At 38.7% G+C, this 21,706-nt stretch overlaps 1 protein-coding gene across 2 annotated transcripts in view; it reads left to right on the top strand.

Moving 5' to 3' along the window:
- The window catches only part of KDM3B (lysine demethylase 3B), a 48,867-nt gene that overhangs the window by 12,808 nt on the left and 14,353 nt on the right, over positions 1-21,706 (top strand). For both annotated transcript variants that reach the window (XM_087709297.1, XM_087709296.1), the window contains exons 4-13: positions 4,021-4,126; positions 5,533-5,657; positions 9,008-9,076; positions 9,953-10,525; positions 12,103-13,351; positions 15,364-15,565; positions 16,815-17,029; positions 18,319-18,471; positions 19,616-19,723; positions 20,069-20,196. In XM_087709297.1, coding sequence (XP_087565423.1) covers positions 4,021-4,126; positions 5,533-5,657; positions 9,008-9,076; positions 9,953-10,525; positions 12,103-13,351; positions 15,364-15,565; positions 16,815-17,029; positions 18,319-18,471; positions 19,616-19,723; positions 20,069-20,196 — 2,928 coding nt within the window. The remainder of the gene's footprint in view (positions 1-4,020; positions 4,127-5,532; positions 5,658-9,007; positions 9,077-9,952; positions 10,526-12,102; positions 13,352-15,363; positions 15,566-16,814; positions 17,030-18,318; positions 18,472-19,615; positions 19,724-20,068; positions 20,197-21,706) is intronic.

The following is a 21,706-nucleotide window of genomic DNA, read 5'->3' as shown; positions in this document are numbered from 1 at the left end:
TGAAATTGGATATAAATTGTAAACAGTGATTAAGAAAGGAGGTTTAGAAACTTTGTTATCAAACATAATTAATTTTTATTTAGAACGTTTCACAAAGATAGAATGTTGTTGAATGATATTGAAAATAGACAATGGAATGCCATTATGTGGTTTTGCTTTGAATTTTGCAATTATTTGTTATAAAGGGATGTTAAAACAACTATAGTCATATGAAGGATGAGGTATGATAGTAATATATATAAATATATAATTTGATATGGATTTTAGGTGATGACTGTGGAAGTGATGTACGAAAGTTCTTTGTAACCAATTGACACTTTTTATAATTTGTAATGGAATATGTTTTTATGGTGTTTGTTGTGTCTTGTTTGTGTTTATTCAAAAATAAAAAAAATATTTTAAAAAACCTATTTTAGATGTGTCCAGAAATAACTATAGAATTTTACTATTGAGTCTTTTTTTAAAAAATGCAAAGCACATTAGTGCTATTGCAATTGGCTAAGAAATAGTGCAACTTGTAGAGGTGTTCGGAGGTGGCCTTAATGGAAAATATGTGGTTATTGTTGGTTAAATACCAGCCTAGCCCAGAAAAATATGGGAAAGTGCTCTGGATAACCCTGCCTTGATTCTTTGGTATAGGTGGGAGGGAAGGAGAAAGGCGGTCAGAATTCTGTTGTTTTAGTCTATATCAGTAAAGTTCAATTCTTAGGTTATCTACTTCCTGACCTGTCTACTGTGAAAGGCTTCTAAGTTTTATTCTGTGATGGCTTCTTAGTACATGTTAAATAATTAATATTTGAGGCTGCTTTAACATTTGTTTGTGCTGGAAAAGCTTATGTAATGTTGCATTTGGGCAGGTTGGTCCTCCCTGAAGTCAAACTTCTTTAGTTTAAAAGCTTAGATGTAAATAAATTATGGCACCTAAAATCAGAATGCTTTAAAGAATTGCAAGAGTTAAAGTGACTCTAAGAATGTGTCAGAGGATACAGAGTATGGCTAATACCACTGTTTGGTTTTTGAAGATATTTAGTGAGTTGGAATGCCAGACAACTTTCCAGCTAATAGTTGGCAGTGTTCTTACAACATGATACGTGGAATGTATTGGAAGACCTGCTAAGCCTTTGCCAGCCTGCTTACTGGGAAAAAGCATGGCACCATAACTTGAGCACTAGTTCTTGCCTAGAGGACATTTCCTCAGTCTTATGGTCACTATTTTGGCTGTTTCTCCATCATTCTTTCAGAAACTGGAGCCTACTAACAATGGGAGCAGATGGGAATTTCAAGGAAAGTGAAGGTTGTAGGAGATCTACATTTATGGCTCCTGGGCTAGGGTTGGATTTAAACTATAAGTTCTTCAGCCAGATTTTGCTGCAGAAACTTTTTGTAACCATCTATTAGGATGTTTTCCTGACTACCTACTCTTTTAAGTATTGGCTGGAAGGAGCCACACTCTGGGAAGGTAGATTCAGTAAATTCAATACATTAGATCAATCAATCCATCCTTCCAGCATTCACTTTTAAAACAAGGAATCGGGACTAGATTCTTGAGGTCTATTGGTTTTGGCTATTGCAATTAAATTATAGGTCTGCCTATAAAAGACACTTTCATCCACAATCTTATGGATGAGTGGGCAGACTTATATCATTGAAACCTGGGTGGAGAAGTAAGGGATGTTCCTGCCTTGGAAATCTCTTGGGTTTCAGTTTCAATATTTGATTTGGACTCTGGGTATAGGTAGGTCTTGAATTACGACCAAAATTGAATCCAGAATTTTAGTTGCAAGTCAGTGCAGTTGTAAAGTCATTAAGTGCCTGATCGTAAGGCAAGGGCTACCTGTAGTAGTAGAAGAAGGTAGCTGTTCTCATCCATGAGACTCTGCTGGCATCAAGAGTCACTATTGTGTACATAACTAGATGTGAGACCTTGTTTGTGCAGTTGGGCCCAAGGAGCCAGATGGGTTTGTTGCACTTGTTCCACAGTAGCATCTGTTCCAGGAATATTCAACTTGGTTGCTAAGGTGGTGATAGAGTTCCTCTAGCTAGAAATTTTGGCCTTACCTTCTGGATGGTATGGAGCAGCCCACAGGTTCATAGTTGCCAATATGCATGACAGCATCTAATTGTTGTTTTGAAGTAGAGGCAACATCTAAAGAGAGACATTGAACTCCACCCCTTGCCAAGAACTGATCACACTCTGATTTCAGTAGAATTTAAGGTGCAACTCCCCCACAATAGGGAAGGAGCTGTTAAAAGAGTGCATGGAGAACAAGCAATGGAAAGGACACCTAGAGTGTTACTTGAAAATCGGTCTTAAATTTGACAAGATACTAATATAAGCTTATATTAGAACCTACACAATGGTGATTGAAGTGGCAAATAGAAGGGTTTTTTTTTGCTACCCCTATTGCCTATACTGAATGATGTCCAGTGGCCCTTTTTAAAACAATACATTCTCCTTTTAGGGAAGGAAGTTTGCCAAGAGTTTTTGAAGGGCCACTGTGAAGAATTTTCACATATTGGCAGACAAAACCACTGAAACCCAAGAGGAGCTGGAGTCCTGCTAGACAGTGCCATTAGAGATGGTTGGCACCTTGTCTTGTGAAACTCTTGCAGTGAGTTGACCATGGCAAGTTGTCCCTCGGCAGGTTGGCTGCAGTGAGTTGGCCATAACAAACTGGCTGTGGCACGTTGGTCACAGTGAGTTGTCCTAGACCCCATCTACCAACACTGGGTTTGGTATCATCAGTATGGTGATGATGCCCAACTATGTATCTCATTTCTGAACCAAACAGCTTATGTAGTGGAAACAGTGACTGAGCTGTCTTGGTCTGGATGGGGAAGAAGAGACTGCAACTGAATCTCTGCAAGATGGAATGATTTTAGACCTACCAATTTCAAGAAAGCTCCATCGTTAACTCTGAACAGAGTTGTATACCTCTACTCAGATGTACACAATTTGAAGGTTCTCGTAGATTTGCAGTGCCTGTTTAAACAGGTGACAGTTGATGGCCAGGGGGACTTTAGTTCTGCTACATCTTATATATCAGACAAGGAATTCCTGCTTGCAATCACTTATGGTCTACCTGTTTTTACTACTGTAACTCATTCTGTATAAGGCTATTCTTGAAACGTATTTGGAAGTTGTGTAAGTGTTACAGAATTTGGTGGCATGGCAGTAATGGGTATGGTCCGATATTCTTGTGGTCTCCACTGCTTTGGGAATTGCACTGGTTGCCATTTGGCTTCTGGATGTAGTTCAGGGTGCTGGAAATCACCTTTAAAACTATGCATGGCTCTGGACCTGACTAACTCTGGAAGCACTTTCTCTTATATTCATTTGCCCATTCAACAAGATCAAATAAAGTCACTCTAAATCCCATTCATCAATTGATAAAATCTTTAGAAACAGGCATTTTTAGTAGTCTGTGCCCCCACCAGTAGAGATCTGATAAGGTTAATCCCTCTTGAGCTTCCGGAGAATGTTCCTGTGATGGTGTGCTATAGTTGGGATTGCAAGTGTGTGGCATTTGTATTTGTCAATTTTTAATCTTTAAATTTTATGTTTTCATTTGACGCTTTTTTATGTGGGGTACTTGAAATTTTGAATTATTGTTCTTTGTTGCTACTAATACCCACCATGAGCTTTTTTTGGGGGGGGGGAACGGTTAGCATACAAGCAAGTAAAATGTGGATGCAAGACTTTCAGTTTGGGGTATGTGCTGTGGAAAGGCTTTAGCACATATTGTTATCCCTAATTAAAGCAGTATAAAGGTCGTACATAAATTCAACAGGGTATCTGTTCTGTTTCTCTAAGGTTGTGATTGGCAAAAATATCTATCAAATTTTACAATGTACTTGAGAGAAAGAGCAGAACTATATAATACCAAAATACCTTTTACAACTTAGAAGCAGTTCTAAAACCTGGGCTCCTGTCAATTATCTGTGAACAACTTTGGCAGTCTTACTCATGCTTTTGTCTTATTTCTCGTCTATTTTTTCATATTAAAAATATGTTGACAGATGCCAACAGAAAGTCAGAGCCAACTTCTCCAACAGCAGCCTTTATTAAGAGAAGCTGTCAATGCATTGATTGGTGATCAGAAGCTTCAAGAGATCTTTAGCAGAGGTAAGATCAACAATAAGGTTTTTTAAATGTGTTTGATTTTGATGGCAATTAGATTATATTGATAAGTGCTACTTAAAGCCTCATTTTGTTTGAAATGTTTCTTATGATTCAGGCTTCTTAAGCTAAAACCCCACAATTAATCAAGTATTGTTCTGCATCACCTGAAGCCGCTTTCTGCTATTCAAGAAATAGGTTTCAATATTCACAGCCTTAGAAGTAAAGGCCTGATAACTGCAGGGCATTAGATAAGGGTGCTCCTGGACAGTATAGCCATTATATCAATATGTAGGGCTTAGCTTCTTTTAGTTTTGGGCCTTTACTTCCCTTTTATGTTATATATGTATATTCCTAGTTTTTAGTTTCAAATTTCTGTGTTGAAGTATTCATTGTGTCCAGAAGCTATTATTATTGAGCACTTGCATCCAATCTTTCAAGCTTCAGGAACATGTGTTTTTCAGAGTAATATAATTATCTTTTTTTCAGAGCTTCCTTTGAAAAATATTGGAAAGTTTCAGCTTGTTCAAAATATTAGAATTGAGATTGTTGATTAGGGCATAGTTCAAAATACTGGTCATGATCTTTAGAAGTCCTAAATATCTTGGGATTAAGTTATCTGAAGGATCAGGCTTTCCATTATAAAGCTGTTCTTCTTTTGGCCAGGCAGTATTGAAGAATATTTGAAATGTATAGAAAAGAAGGCCTTTTCTCAGGCAGTCATATTATCTTCCTCAAAGTCTGCTCTCCTTTCTAGACTTATTGGCATGGTAGACCAGTTGTATTGAATTATTTTTTGATGCCAGAACACATGGTTTTAGTTTTTTACTTATAAGTTTGTATTTTTTTTCTCGCTCATTTTATGCTTTGAATAGAGGTAGATGGTTGGTTTTGTTGCTGTCCCCATGGCTGAAAATTGGGATATATAGTGAATCAAAGATGAGTCTGGTATTGCTATAAATACTTGAGCTAAGAGTGAGTAATTATGTGAAAAAATAATATCGGTTGTAGTTGAAAGTTCTGGAGAAGAACAAGCTGCATGACCTTGTATTGAATAAAGGCAGTTTGTCCAAGGGTGTCCTCCAATTCCATTGCATGTTTTCACTAATTATTGCTATTTTTATCATATAAAAGATGACTGAAAAAAGTAAAACAAAAATAGAAGTTACTGTCAGCAAGTTAAAATATTTAAAATACATTTTAGAAATTGATTCATTATCCTATACATTTGTGGTAACTATTTCTCTCAATAATACCTCTTAAAACATTTTTACTTTATATTCTACAAATACATTAAAAAATGTGTATATTTTGTAAGCACTTTTGCTTAGGGTAGTTTTTTTTCCTGTTAAATCTTTTGGGGGTGGGGAATATATTTCTGTCTTACATGATCATGTGGAACTCTTTTCCAGGACTTTACAGTATACAGGGTCAAAGAGTTAAGGTGTATCAGCCTGAAGAGGAAATCAGCTGGATCTCTGCGGTTGTGAGTTGTCAAGATCCTCTCACACGTCTGATGGAAGTGGTTTTGACTGAGGTACGAAGCTTTTATGGGGTTTTGAGGTCCAATTTCTTCATTTCAATTTACTGAACAGGATGTTACAGATGATCTCACTGCTTTGCTTGTATGGCAAAGTTGATACTTTCCCTAGTAGTCTTTTGATGACTAGTTACACTTATTTACAAAAGCATTTGTGCTAAGAGCATGGTAAATTTGTAAATTATGCTTACTGTAATTCTATTATGTTTGTATGCATATATTTAATTCACATTTATTCGTAACTGTAACTTGTTTTTTGGTCCTTGAAATGATAATTTTGTACTGTTCTGCATTGTGAATCTTCAAGTTTTGCAGTTTTGAATACACTTTATTGGAATCATAATAAAACTTATTTTTTTAATGGATGCATTGCATGTTTGCATACAACAAATGCTCCTAATCATGGCTTCCCCTTAGGGTCTCTATTCTTCTTTGGTCTCTCTAAAGTGTTCATTTTATTGTAATTATTTCTTGATTATTTTATTTAAGATTTAGGTGGTACTTTCTTCTGTTATGATATTGAAGGTCCTGTTCTCTAAGCACCAACGTTGCTGGAGAAACTTCCTCCTCTTGGATGCACATAAATTGTTCTTATTATGCCTAGGCAAAGAACATACCCTTGAGTCTTGTGTGGTCATGGTTTAAGAAACCAGCATGACAGGGCAAGTGGCTTCCTGGGAAAAACGCTGAAAGCAGATCATTCCACAACCTCTGGTGCTTCTGCTTTTTCAGTGTTTATATGATGGCCCAAGTTCTCACAAGCCACAGACATGAAAACTAAGGTATGTACTTGCAGATAAACCAAAAATTTAAAATGCCAAATGCATCCAAAAACTTGGCCTTGGTTTATCTGCAAGTATAATAATACTTTTTAAAGGTACCCATATTTCTGGTATATACTCACGGATATAGCGACCCTCAAATTTGAAACCAAAACATGGATCATCCATGGGTGGCACATCTTTTTCTGGTATGTTTATAAAATTTTGAAAGTCAAGTTTATCTGCAAGTGAACTTCCACATGCATGTATAAGTAGACGCTTGAGATCAGTCATGTCCAATTTTCCAGTTTCTGGATAATCTAATACAGGTTGTATTAGAATGTGCTATCACACAATCAATAAATGTTGGTATCTTTTGAAGATGGGGGTACAAAAAAAATGCCACAATATTGTGAGATTGTTAAGATTACAGTTATTTCATCCATGCAAGAACAGGTTGCAGATATTATTTTGGTATTCCATAGATAGTGTTTTGGCACATTGTACTGCACATGTTGCCAACTCTTTCAATTAAAATTCAGAATATTATTAAAATGTATTCTCTTCTGCCTGTGGATTTTTATATCAACTATTTTAAAAATCTTTAGCAGCTTTTTCTGCTGCTAAGAATGTGTAATAAAAAGTGGTTATGGAAGAAGAATGTGCCCACCCAAAGTCTAACATTAGTATCCTTATTCTGTCAAATATTTGGTTTATTTGCTGATATGTTTTTATTCAGATTGTTTGATTCATGCAATTGGAATAACAGCAGCTTGCTCAGAAATAATAGCCTTTTGTGTATAAAAGAGGGAGATAGAATGTATCTGCTTCTAGTTTTAAACCATGTTGAGTTTAAATGTGATATGAGCATAAATTTTTATTTCATTTAAACTCTAACTAGAACTAATAAGACCAGAAGTTTAAAATGAACCAGAGTGCTCTGTACTTTAAGGAAATCATGGCTTGTTTTTTAAAAAGGAATAAATATTTCTAGTTTTTTTATTTTAGTGAACCCAAAGTTTGATGAAATGCATACATCTAATACTAATAAGTGATTTAGTACTTTGTTCAAATTGAATTTAGATCTCACTCTCTGTAGAACTGCAGATAGTACTGGAGGGAATATAAGGAATATCTCATTCTTTTATTTAGGAAACTGATTCCTCCGGACTTATCTTTGTATTATCTAGTATAATTGAAAATTACAGCCACCTTGAACACCTTTTGTTTATATAAACAGAAAAGCATTAATACATTATAATATCTAATATTAGATTTATATACCGTATTTTCACGACCATAAGCCGCACTGAAAATCCTAAAATTTGATCCAAAATCGGCAGTGCGGCTTATAACCCGGTGCGCTTTATATGTGGAAAAAGATCTCCCAGCTGCTTTGCTCCTCGCGACTGCAATAGATGTCCAGAAGCGGCCCCTGGGGCCAATGGGGACCGGACCCCCAGCTCGACAGCCCCTGTCGCCTCTGGACGTCCACCGCAGCTGTGAGGAGCCGAGGAGAGCGCGGAGAAGAGCGCGCGACGGCCCCCGGCGCTCCGGGAAGCGGGAGAGGCGCGCGGCCCGGCCTCTCCTCCCTGGACGCCGCAGCAGCAGCCCCAAGTGCACCGATCCCCGCGCCCTTCGCATCGGGGCATGCTCTTGCAGCACGCCCCGATGCGAAAAACACAGAGATCGGTGCGCCCGGGCCGCCGCCGCCGCGACGTCCAGGGAGGAGAAATCAAACCGCGCGCCTCTCCCGCCTCCCGGAGCGCCAAGAACCGTCGCGCGCTCCCCTCCACACTCTCCTCGGCTCCCCACAACCGCAACAGACGTCCAGAAGCGACAGGGGCCACCGAGCCGGAAATCCAATCCCCACCAGCCCCAAAAGCCGCTTCTGGACATCTGTTGCAGTCGCGAGGAGCGGCACGAAGGCTCCCGGCGCTCCAGGAAACACCGAAAGCAGCTGGGAGAGGCGCGCGGCCCGGCCTCCCCTCCCTGGACGCCGCAGCAGCAGCCCCAAACTCACCGATCCCAGTGCCTTTCGCATCGGGGCGCGCTGCAAGAGCATGCCCCGATGCGAAAAACACAGAGATCGGTGCGCCCGGGGCCGCCGCTGCGACGTCCAGGGAGGAGAAACCAAGCCGCGCGCCCCTCCCAGCCGCCCTCGGCGCCCCCCGGAGCGCCAAGAACCCTCGTGCCGCTCCTCGCGACTGCAACAGATGTCCAGAAGCGTCGGGAAATGTGCGGCTTATAACCCGGTGCGCTTTATATGTGGAAAAAGTTTGAAAAATTAACGTTAATTGATACTGCGGCTTATAATCCGGTGCGGCTTTTGGTCGTGAAAATACGGTAATTAATATGTAATTAGAATAATTTTCAAATAAATGAAATCAGCTATAGCACATTATATAATATGCCACATTTAAAATAATGATTATGATAAAGATACAAGATGTCAGAACAGAAGTTGACATAGCTTGGGGACATACTTTCCAGACACTAATTGCTGCTTTGTGAACAGTGTATTTTTTCTCTAATACTGGATTTCCTTTTCCTTTTTTGTTTCTGGATTCATTGCATAAAAAACAGACTGGTGAAATCAAGTCAGTAGATCCTCGACTGATTCATGTAGTGATGGACGCATCTATTCAGAATGAGGTATCATGTTTTAGTAGATCATGATATAAACAGATATGGGCTAAATAAAGGTGTGTAGCTAGAACTCCATTGTCCCTCCAAACCTCTAGGTGGGTCTAGTCGTGCTACACACAGGTGTGCATACTGTTCTGCACATGTTAGGAGGTTCTAATCTTCTACCTCTCTCTAATTTAGGGAAGATTAGTGTAGAGAGATGAGACTAGTCAGTCTCTGTTATTCAGTGATTATATTAAGATTGTTGTCAATTCTAGTGAAGATGATGAAACAGACTAGTTGAAGGGGACTGATAAGCATCTACAACAGAGTACTTGAGACTTTTAAGGACTGCATGTGATTTGTGAGCTTCATATAGAAACTCAGAAGATCTGGCTTATATGTTATAATTTATTTGAACTTGGTTTTGCATGTTATACAAATCCAATCGTGATATGTAAACCAGGATTTATTCAGAGGGGCAGTGCATGATTCCAATCAGTTCTGGTTCCTTTAATAAACTATTTTAAATAAAGTTTGACTGGTTCTGATAGATGAATTAATCAAAGTAGTTATCTTATTGTGATAGAGCCTTCATAATTATTTGTTTTGCTTATGTAAATTTGACTTGCTAATTATAACCAGATCCTATTCACACTTAAGCCGTATGGAATTCAGTCAAACATAGCCTAAATTGGCAGGCATGGAATTATGTGCAAGTTAATGAATGTTAAGTTCCTTATTGATCTATTGTTTAACATACCTTCTAAATATTATTTAAAGCAACTTACTTGTTTAAAGTTCCTTAACATTAAGCAACATTTCTTAAAATCTTTGGATAGATAACAATACTGATTTCTCCTGACTTTGTTGTGAGGTGTGTAATGTTTTTATCTATTGCAGGGGGGATCCCTAAAGGGAGGTAAATCCTCCAAAGGGAAAAAGAAGAGAGAGAGTTTGGATGGGAAAGATGGACGAAGAAGAAAAAATGCTTCTGATATTGGTTGTGACCATGCTACAAAGAAGCTAAAGGAGAGGGGCGAAGTAGATTCTAATGGAAATGATGGTGGCGAGGCAAATAAAGGAGCATGGAAGGGAAGCGGTGACATGACTCTGGATCCAAAGACCAAGCAACCTCCCCCATTTGTTTCTCCAGTTAATCGAAGTATTCGCTTTGCCACATACACGAAGGAGAATGGACGAACTCTTGTGGTCCAAGATGAACCAGTAGGTGGTGACACTCATGCAAACTTCACTTCCTTTCCTCCAGCTTCTACACAAGCCCTTTTGAGTGGAGCTGGAAATGAAGAGGTGACAAAATCCTTAGAACAGAGCAGTCAAGATCTAGCGGCAGCTCCTACAGTAATTACAACAACTGGGACAACGCCAGCTACTGTACAGGTCTCGGATACTGACCTGTCGGCAATTTCTGGTCAAGAAAAGCAGAAAACAGGCCATTCACAGATCCAGGCAGAGGTAAGTTGTTTATTGCCAGTTTGACGAATACCTAGCATTGTAAAGCTGATGCCAGTATGTAAAATGCTAAGACTTTTTGGGAATTGCTAGGATTGTATATCAGACGACATCAAAGGCTATGTTATAAACTGATATATTACAACCTTGAATTTGTTTTGCACACACACATATACACACAATAGTTTTGTATAACTTTGTTCAGTTTTGATGGGGTCACAAAGAGATGAAGAGGAATGTATAATAGGATTTTGGGACAGGGTTGGTTGGTTTTGTTTTTTGTTTTTTTTTAGAATTGCAACCATAAGTATTCTGTAAAGAAGGCTAACAGTATGTGAATAGAAATTAAGAGCAACTATACAAGTGAATTCTTCTCTTGCCTCATTAAAAAAAAGATACTAATTTGCACAATAAATGAAACTGGAACTCAAAAGTCTCCAGTTTAGTGTACATTGATTGTCTTAGTAAAAAGTGTTTTGTTTTTAAAAAAAGCAAGTTATATAATTATTTTGAGAAGATGATTTATTTATTGACGGTTTTTTTTACAATGTGGAGCAAGCAGGGAACTGGATCTGGGTTAGAAATGGGATTCAAAATCATGGTGTTCTGTTTTCCTTTTGCACAGAGAAAAATTCTATGTGCAGGAGAACATACTCAGTTATTGCTCCTAGTCTTGCCCTTCCCTGCCTTACATAAAGGCAGTCCAGGATGGATGTCCTTTATCCTTTTCCTGAACATACGACAGATCCTGAAGTAATTTTTCCGGTATTTGTCTTCCGCCATCAGATAAGTTATTGAAGAAGACAGAGGCAACTCTATAAACTCACTGATTTCATTCACATTTTCTATTCACTTCATGGAAGAAATACAAAGTTCAGGCAAAGCAGAACAAATTTCGATGGTATTTTTGAAAGAATGTCAGCAAGATCCATCTCTGCCAGTTCCATTCTCCTACCCCCCCCCCCCCCCCGGCCTTTGAAAGATTAAAAAACGTAACAGGGTTGCAAAAGAGGGAGGGACTTGGCGGGGAAGAAGAGAAGAGACCAGGTGGACAAAACTGGTAGACCAGATGCTTACTTCCCCTGTTTAAGGAAACAAGTTACTATTTCAGAATAACTGCTAAAATGCACCAATTAACAATTTAAGTGTTTCAGAAATGGAAATAAAAATCTGGAATAATACATTCCTTTTTAGAAAAGAATTACAAAATCAGCTTTGTGAAAACAACTTACCTGTGTATATAGATTTAGTGATTTGTCATTCTGAATTAATTTTGGCAGCCTGCCCCCCCTCTCTCTCTGTATCTGTCTGTCTGTCTGTCTTTCTACCTACCTGCCTGCCTGCCTGCCTACCTACCTACCTACCTACCTACCTACCTATCTATCTATCTATCTATCTATCTATCTATCTATCTATCTATCTATCTATCTATCTCATCTATCTGCATAATATATACATTTTGATATGGAATATATTGCTAAGACCTGCTAGGCCAGTATATTGGGGAAATTGTCTTGGGTATGGTGAAATTTGGATTTTGTAGGGTGAACATAACTAGCTGCCTAACTGTTTCATTTCAGAATACCCAAAATTCAGCATCGGCTTCTGCAGGATTTGGAATGACGCAGTCGTCTGCAACCCAGCCTTTAGTATTTGATGATGGGCAAAGCCAATCCAATGGCGTATTAGCTTCAGAGAAGGCACCTGTTGGATTTTCCTTTGGTAGTAACACTGGTCATGAAGTCCAGCAAGATACAGATCCATCAAAGAACTTGTTTTTTCAGTGCATGTCCCAGAATCTTCCCTCCAGTAACTATTTCACAAATTTGTCAGAAAATCTAACTGAAGAATCCCCAAATCAGGACTCGTTAAAAAAAAGTCCAGAGAACCTGAGTTTGGGGATCTGCAAAAGTAAAGGCCCCACTGGAGAAATTAATCCTGGAACTCCGTTGGGCACTCCTCCAGAACGGAAGCTACCGCTGGAATCCATGCCTACTCTTACTCCGGCTTTCCCACGAAACCTCATCAGCACACGAACTCCTGATAATCATGAAAATCTCTTTTTACAACCTCCCAAATTGTCACGAGAAGAGCCCTCCAACCCTTTTCTGGCATTTGCAGAAAAATCAGAACTTAGCCCTTTCAGTAGCTTTGCATCTTCAGCTCAGCAGTCAGGAGCTTCTGCTTCTCCCTCTTCAGGCCTTGGCTCCAAGATTGCTTCTGGCTGGCCAGATTTGCACACCTCAACTGACTCTTCAGCGAAAAAGAAAAGCTTGTTTATAATGACAGATTCCTCCAAGACGCTGCCCAGCGTGCCTAGTGCAACTCTCTTTGCTGGTGTTCAGAGTTCATCTACTCTGGGGAATGGCCGTTCTAGTTCGCCAGTTGGCAGTCTGACACAACCTATTGAAATGCCCACACTCTCCTCTAGTCCAACAGAAGAAAAGCCATCTGTTGGGCCTGGGCAACAGGACAATCCTTTAATGAAAACTTTTTCTAATGTGTTTGGCAGACATCCCTGTGGCTTTTTCTCTCCACAGGCCGAGATAGGACTGGAAAGCAAACCCCCCTTTGAATCTGTAAAAAGGTTTTCTCTAGATGAGCGGAGCATGCCATCTAAACAGGATTCTGATTCTAGCACCAATAGTGACCTCTCGGATATGAGTGATTCTGAGGAGCAACTGCATACCAAAGCTTGTCTGAAGGGAATCCCAGAGCATTTGATTGGCAAACTGGGTCCCAATGATGAGCGGAATGCTGAACTACTCATGGGCAAGGGGAAGGGGAAACAAGCCCCTAAGGGCAGGCCTCGCACAGCTCCCCTGAAAGGTGATGATGTTTTTTTAAAAAGGCAGAGTCTGGTAATTTGGCGAGGACAGATGAGGGGTTACTTAACCGTATATTTCGGAGTATAAGACACACATTTTTCCCTCAAAAAAAAAAAAGCTGAAAATCTAAGTGTGTCTTATACACTGAATACAGCATTTTTTGCCCCCCAAAACCTGCCCCTTCCTCAAAATAGCCATGCAGAGCCTCTAGGAAGCTTTTAGAAAGCTCCTGGGAGCTGGGGAGGGCAGAAATGAGCAAAAAACTGCCCGTTTTTTGTTCAATTTTACCCAGCCCCCAAGAGCTCTCTAAAAACTTCCTAAAGGCTATCCATGCCTCCCCCCCCCCCTTTTTAATGAAAAACGGGCCATTTTCTGCTTGGTTTTGGGTCCTCCACTCCCCCAGAAGCACTCTGCAAGCTCCCTAAAGGCTATTCATGCCTTTGGGGGGGGGGGGAAACGGGCCATTTTTGGGAGGTTTGCAGAGTGCAAAAACTTTTTATTTGCCTCTTCAAAACCTTGGTGTGTTTTATACTCCGGTGCATCTTATACGCCAAAAAATACAGTAGTTGAGTATTTATATACCTGCTATACTGTCAATCTCATGATACATAACAGGATTTATGTGAATCGTAATTGTTTTAGGTTGTTTTGCAAGCTTTTTCAGTGAAGTGCAGAGTACCTTTGTGTGTGTGGTATGTATGTCTCTGTGTGTGTATGCGTGTGTGTGTGTAAACTCACAAGACAGTAAAACTGGCAATTCTAAAAGCATTGTAAGATGTTAAATGTCAGGAAAAATAAGTTGTACAGTGGTAGAAACTCGGCCCTAGAGTTTAGAATTCCATCTAAAATAGATGGTATTCTAGAGAAGAAATGTGACTTGGCCTTCATTTCAGATTCATGATACTTTTATCATGGTAAATCCTTTTTAGAAATTCAAAATAAAACACGAATGCTTTTGTTGTTATAGATTTTATATTGGGTTTGATTTAAAAAGAATTTGAATAGCAAAACAAAATACTGGGGAATTAGAGGGCAGCATTACTTAGGTACTAGAAAGAAAGGTTGGAGAATTAACATAAAAAGAAAAATTAATAAACCAGAGAGGTATTTTGTATAATCACAAAAATCTCTAGCTCTTTGTAGTAGTCTATAAATTATACTAGGAAATGGCTGACACCAGCATTTCTCCAAGTAAGGCAATATATCTTACAGCATTTATCCTTACTGAACATGTTTATTTTAACAAGCAAACATATACCATGTCCATTGACATTCTCAGTCATCCAGGTCTTGGTTGTGCCAAAGGTGCTTTTTTCAGAAGGCAACTGGACTTTCTGGTTTTTCTTTGAAGACGTTTTGCTTCTCATCCAAGAAGCTGCTTCAGCTCTCATCCAAGAAGCTTCTTCTCAGAGCTGAAGACACTTCTTGGATGAGAAGCGAAACATCTTCAAAGAAAAAACAGAAAATCCAGTTGCCTCCTGAAAAAGTACCTTTGGGATATACCAAGTCCCTTACATCACATTTGGGTGTTGAAAGCATTCATTTAAATTATTCTCATTTCCAACCTCCAAAAAGTGAAGAAATCTAATTACAGGGAAAACATAGGTACAAGCTAAATAGGAAGTTAGAAATGACTGCTAAAAAATGAATTTTAAGTATATGGTGGCTCATATCTGATACACCTAAGTCCTTATAACCTCTGTGATAGCTGTAGTGTGAAATATATTGATTGTCATTTAAATTTCATTTAGTTCGAACAAAGGGCAAGTAAGTGGGAAAGTAGGGTTATATTACCATTTTTTGCCTAAATATTAAACTTGTGCAACTGATTGTATTGTTCAAAAATTGGATAAGGCCTATTGCCTTATCAGCTTTCAGCAAGTCGAATCCTGCTTCTATCTAATAACAGCTCTGCCTAAGTAAACATGCATTTTACAGATTAAGTAAATACTTTTTGAGATTGGCAAACATGCTGTTTTGTAACCTGCTTGTAATAGATGCTTTGCTTTGTAGTTGGTCAGTCTGTACTGAAAGACATGAGTAAGGTGAGAAAGCTGAAGCAATCAGGGGAGCCCTTCCTCCAGGATGGCTCGTGCATCAATGTGGCTCCTCATCTGCACAAGTGCCGAGAATGCCGGTTGGAACGCTACCGAAAGTTCAAGGAACAGGAACAGGATGACTCTACAGTAGCCTGTCGGTTCTTTCACTTCCGCAGGTGATAAAGCTCTCTTGAGTTATTTGTACTCTCTCCTTTTTTTGTTAGCATGATCATTCAGCAAGTACGTACAGTAAGTAAGATATCTCTTGATTTCACTTAGCTTCCATAGTTCTCTATAGTTCCAGAGAAATGCTACGTGCATGGCTCAGACCAGTGCAACAGAATAATAATAATATTAAAACTGTAGAAATATCTGACTGGTATGGAAAACATCTGACTGGAGTTTAACACTGTTGCCTCCATGAGAAATCTTGTAGAGAGTTTTGCATTTGTTCTGAGGATTCTGTCCAGTTTCTGGACACCAGCAGGCTCAAACTCTTCCTAAATAACAATATAACTCATTGTCTTAGTCATCTCAGCACAGAGGTGAGTTCCTGCCAATTCTAACCTATAGAAGAGGTTCCATAAATCTACCGTGCCGTTTAGAACCGTTTCCAGCTCCTTCCCCCCGTCCATCCGCACCACGCTTGCCTTGCCCGCCACTCACTGATTGGCTGGCTCACCAATCGCCCCGCCCGCCTCTAAGAGTCCTATCTAAACCTTAAAATCTTAAAGCTGTCAAGTTTGAACATCCCTGGGGTTTTTTTTCTAAAGGTTTAGGGATGCAAGGGTCTTGTAACTTGACAGCTTTAAGACTTGCGTGCTTCAAATGCCAGAGTTTCTGAGCCAACATTTTGGTTCCTAAGCAAGAGCATTGTTAAATGAGTTTCACCACATTTTACAAGTTGGCCACGCCTACCCAGTCACATGACTGCCAAGCCACTCCCACAAAGCAGGCCACACCTACAGAAGAGGTTCTAAAAAATTTTGAAACCCACCACTGTCTCAGCAGTACATGTATGCAGCTTGTCCGAGCAATTTTAGTTGACAGGTATCTAAACAATTCCTCACAGCAGCCCTTCAAATATTCTTTGGCTGATTCCCTCCCAAGGAGTTACCTTAAGCAGTGGCATGGCATGGTAATTTTGCAAAATGCAACAAAAGTGGGAAAATATCACCGTTTTGCTTATAGGATTAGGCTCATCCATATTCAGTGGATTTGTTCTTTGTTTCCATTCCATAGCTTTCTAGGCTTCTCTTCTGCTGCATCATCTCCAAAAGTTACTTTGATAACTAGGACTTTCTATTTTTAAAAAAAGAATTTATAAATAATTGATCGATTTTGCTAATTTTGAATGATACCATAAAGAAAGCTTGGATTTCATTTTCTGTTGAAGAGCAACTGATACCTGCAAATTTGTTTCAGGCTAATATTTACTAGGAAGGGGATATTGCGAGTGGAAGGATTCTTAAGTCCCCAGCAAAGTGATTGTGATGCTATGAGCTTGTGGATCCCGTCAGCATCACCTGCAGAAGGGATTGATTTGGAGACCTCCAAATATATCCTGGCCAATGTTGGTGATCAGTTTTGTCAGCTAGTAATGTCTGAGAAAGAAGCAATGATGATGGTAGAACCACACCGTAAGTTCCTCTTTTCTTTTTTAACCTTTCTGCAAAATGTATAGAAATGGGAATAATCAAAAGAAAAAAATATATTCAAGTCATTATTAATGATTTGCCTTTTTTTCTGCAAATTTTGTCCTTGTGGAGTTTGAAGAGGGGCTGCCTCTTTTTCCCCAATGATTTTGTTTGATGTGTGAAAACAGGATTTTATGCATTGCTTTTCATATGTTTTCTATTGAAGCTGGGTTAATATATGGTTCTATGGAACTAGATAGGCATAATTTCCTTTATTTGCCTTGTTTTGATACAGTTTTTCTCAGCATGGTGCCTTCTAGATGTGTTGGACTTCAAGAGTTTGTTCCCAATGTAATTCCGCTTCAAAATGTGAAACTGGTTATCCTGAATCCAGTATATAGAAATGCACAAGGATATTTATGCGAGCAGAAAAAGTCTGGCCAAGAGGACCCTTTTTATAAGTTCCTCTGATGTAGCAGTTGAACCTATTCCTGGATTGGGAGGTCCTTCAGATAGTCACTCATGCCTTAGTCACCTCAACATTGGATTACTGTAATTTGCTACACTGTACCATCAGGGGTATCTAACTTGCAGCCCATGGGCCGGATGCATTACGCGCTGGCCACTCCTACCCCCAGTTTAGCGAAGGGGGGGAAAGTTGCAATGTCAGGTGACGTCACGAGTTTGATACCCATGCTGTAGATGAAGCTGTTCTTAAAGACCATTTGGAAACTACAGCTGATCCTGAACACAGTGGCAAAAGCAGATATGTCATGTTACGCTCATCCCCCACTGCTTTGTGAGCTACACTAGTTACCAGTTGGCTTCCAGATGTAATTCAAGGTGCTAAGCCCTTCATAATATAGAGCCTGGATAGTTGAGTGACTGCTTGTTTCCAATTATGTCTTCCCTTCAATGAAGTTGGGCAGAATGGATGTGTCCTAGGTCCTGTAGGAGAAACGGTATCACCTTGCAAGACCTAGGAAGTATGTCTTCTTGGTTGCCGTGCCTGCTCTCCTGAATGATATTCTCCCCAGGGATTCATACAGTTGTCACCTTAATGATATGCAGCCTTGGGATAGGTTGTTGGCAGTTTTCTAGTCAATTGCTATTTTTCCTATATGTGATTGTTTTTCATTTCTAAACTCGCAGAGGAGTTGAACAGCCTCAAAATTGAATTAAATAAATTATAATAAACTTTTTTGGAGGTATTTTCTAAAATACTCTACATTTTTGAAATTGCTGCTATGAATAATCGGCCATCCTTTAATTGGTGGTTTTCTTCCTTGTAGAGAAAGTGGCCTGGAAGAGAGCTGTACGCGGTGTGAGAGAGATGTGTGATGTATGTGAAACAACCTTGTTCAATATTCACTGGGTATGTCGCAAATGTGGCTTTGGGGTTTGTTTGGACTGTTACCGTCTGAGAAAAAGCCGTCCACGTAGTGGTGAGTATTTAGAAAATGTCCAGGAATAAATATTGTAAAACCTAGCAAGTTGTCCTTTGAGGAGATCAATTTATGATATGAGGAGTGATGGATCTCTGAGTATTTTGTACAGATCATGAAGAGTTTCTAACTTCCATTTAGCAGCAGAAGGAACAAGAGACTTCTTTTGTCATTTTGATGTTAAGCTGTGAAGATGGAAGGAAAGAGATTCAGATTAGAAGTACACTCTATTGCCAAAAGTATTTGCTCATCCATCCACGTAATCAGAAGCAGTTGTGAGTGAATACTTTTGGCAATATAGTGTATATGTGAACTCGTCTAGAAAACAATACCTTAAGCTTCAGTGATGAACACTCATTTGTTAATTCAGAAAATGCAGGGAGAGCTTGACTTACGACCACAATTGAGCCCAAAATTTCTGTTGCTAAACAAGACAGTGGTTTACTGAGTTTTGTCCCATTTCAGGACCTTCCTTTACAACAGTTGTTAAGTAAATCCCTGCAATTGTTACATTAGTAACATATTTGTTAAATGAATCTAGTATCTCCATTGACTTTGCTTGTCAGAAGGGTGCAAAAATCGTCACCTGACCCCAGGACATTGCAACCGTCATAAATGTGTGTAGTTGCCAAGTATCCAAATTTTGATGATGCGACTATGGAGCATGCTGCAAAAATCATTAGTCACTTTTTTCAAAGCATTGTAACTTTGAATGAAAACTAAATGAACAGTCAAGGACTATCTGTATATTATATGCAAAGTGATATTATTTCTGTTTACATAATGTGAAAAATTAGAATGAAGATATACAGATTTTCATTACTGAGATTAAGTAGGCTACCTTGGGGATATTTGATTTTATTTTGTGATGAGGAAATAGGTTGGAAGGTTGATTCTAAGCTTAGGTTTTAGTCTTATAAACCTGTTATATTGGTACTGACCAGCAGGATATTAAACATTATAAATAATTATGCTCTAAGTGCACTTAGCACCATTGCAGATTAGTACAAATTTTCTTACTATAAAACTATTGCCCCCTAAAATCAAAGAGTGGCTCTCTTGAAAAATTATTAACATACAGTACTTTGAAGCTACCAAAGCATAACATTTGGAAAAACTGGGTTGTTCTTTTTCCTTATTCCAGAAACAGAGGAGATGGGTGATGAAGAGGTTTTCTCATGGCTGAAGTGTGCAAAAGGGCAGTCGCATGAACCAGAGAATCTCATGCCAACACAAATCATTCCTGGCACAGGTAAAACTTTAACCATTAATGTTTTTCCATATCCCTTTTGTTTCTTTTACTCTGATCTGAATATATTCTAGTTTTTTCTTTTTAATTTCACCTCTAAAGCAGCTTAAAGGGGGAGTTTTATAGAGATATACTACAATAAAGAAATACATTATTCCACCAGAGAGAACTTTAGCCTTAGAATGAGTTATGTGTTAATTTTTGAACTATCTGAAGATAGACTTCCTGTTGTTTTTTTTTTAAAAAAACCCTTCACTACTTGGGCCTATTTTGAACATAAATATTTATGCTTTTCAAGGCTTCCAGATTTTCCTACACAGTATAACCTATCATGTTTTAACTTTCTAGCATTATATAATATTGGAGACATGGTTCATGCAGCACGTGGCAAATGGGGAATTAAAGCTAACTGTCCATGTATTAATCGGCAGAACAAATCTGTGTTGCGACCTGCTGTCACAAATGGGATTTCACAGGTATGGGAATTTTAATTTGACAATAATTAGGACTTTCCTTAAAAGCATCCCAATGTGCATTACGCATAGTGGGATGAAGTGGGATAAAGTTAGCATCTCCATAGCAAGATATAGAGTAAATAAATACCCTGTACTAATTGGATCTTATTATCTTTTGTAACTTTTTAGATCTCTCACAATGTAGTTGCTGGGAAGATACACATATTTTACATGTTTAATCTATTCTGAATGACATATGGCAAAAGAAGTACAAAACTCTTTAAATTTTAAAATGATAATCTTCTGTCTGGTCACTTTATCCAATGTTTAGTTACAATAATTATATCCTTACCTCTTTAAAAAAAACCTTATAACGAAGTCCACTAAAGCTACAATAAAATATGTATATAATATGGTGGACCTAATAATAAGCAATTAGAAGCTACTTTTTTCATCATTATTGCATTATATCTATTAAAGAGGTACTCAATCACAAATCATACAATAATGAAAGTGTATATATTCCACTAAAAATCCAACTGGACTCATGCATTTAACAAGATCTTAGAATGTATACAGTTTTACAGCAGTCAGAGAGCAGATTTCCTGCTGCTTTCCACATCAGTGATTAGGAGAGATTCCGCTCTGTGTCAAACATTACTTCCAAACCAAGTCTGTGGCTTTTTTCAATTAATGTCTGTTTTTCAAAATGGAAGAGTTTTAGAAGTTGCAACACCTATACATTAGGCATCTATTCTGATAAGTACTGATTTCCCACATTTTATGGTAATATCTCATTGTCTGATTTTAGATCCTTTTAACTGGAGGTTTAGTGAAAACTACTTGTGTGTGTGTGGTGTGTGGTGTGTGTGTGTGTGTGTGTGTGTGTGTGTGTGTGTGTGTATCTGCTGTTTTCTGGATTGAATGGCTACTGGCTAATAGATGTAGAGAGGCAAATTAGACTAGACCAAAGCCATGGTGACAGAAATGCTTCTGCTGTTTTACATTGTGTCTGTCAACCTCTACTGCCCCAACTAGATGACAGATTTTTGTTTCTCTTTGCAGCTATCATTTTCAGCTGAATTGCAAAGTGTAATTAGGTTTTAGATCTTATCATATGACTTGAAAATGTAGAAATTAAAGATCAAGTCATCCTGGAAAACATTAAAGTGCTTTACCTGTTTATTAAGGAAAATTATGAATATAAAGCATTAGGGATAACATTGGCTAGGGAAATGATCAAATAAAGAATCTTGAATTCTGAAGAAAATGATTCTGGCTACTGGATATTTTAATGGATAGGGCCTTAGTAGTTAAGTACCAAAGGTGCTTTTTCAGGCGGCAACTGGACTTTCTTGGTTTTTTTTTTCTTTTGAAGAAGTTTTGCTTCTGCATCTTTTTAGAGGATCACTACTCAGGTGACCCTGAAGACACAGGTAATCCTCCAAGTGCTTCAACAACCCTCTAAAAGGATGCAGATTACCAGCTGTCTACAAGGAATATAAATCCTTCCATTCCCCATTATCCTGTC

Source organism: Thamnophis sirtalis, unplaced genomic scaffold (assembly GCF_051295495.1).
Source record: "Thamnophis sirtalis isolate CommonGarterSnake01/CBP01778 unplaced genomic scaffold, rThaSir2_p1.2 scaffold_3, whole genome shotgun sequence".
Taxonomy (NCBI): domain Eukaryota; kingdom Metazoa; phylum Chordata; class Lepidosauria; order Squamata; family Natricidae; genus Thamnophis; species Thamnophis sirtalis.
This window is presented reverse-complemented; position numbering and strand designations above follow the sequence as displayed.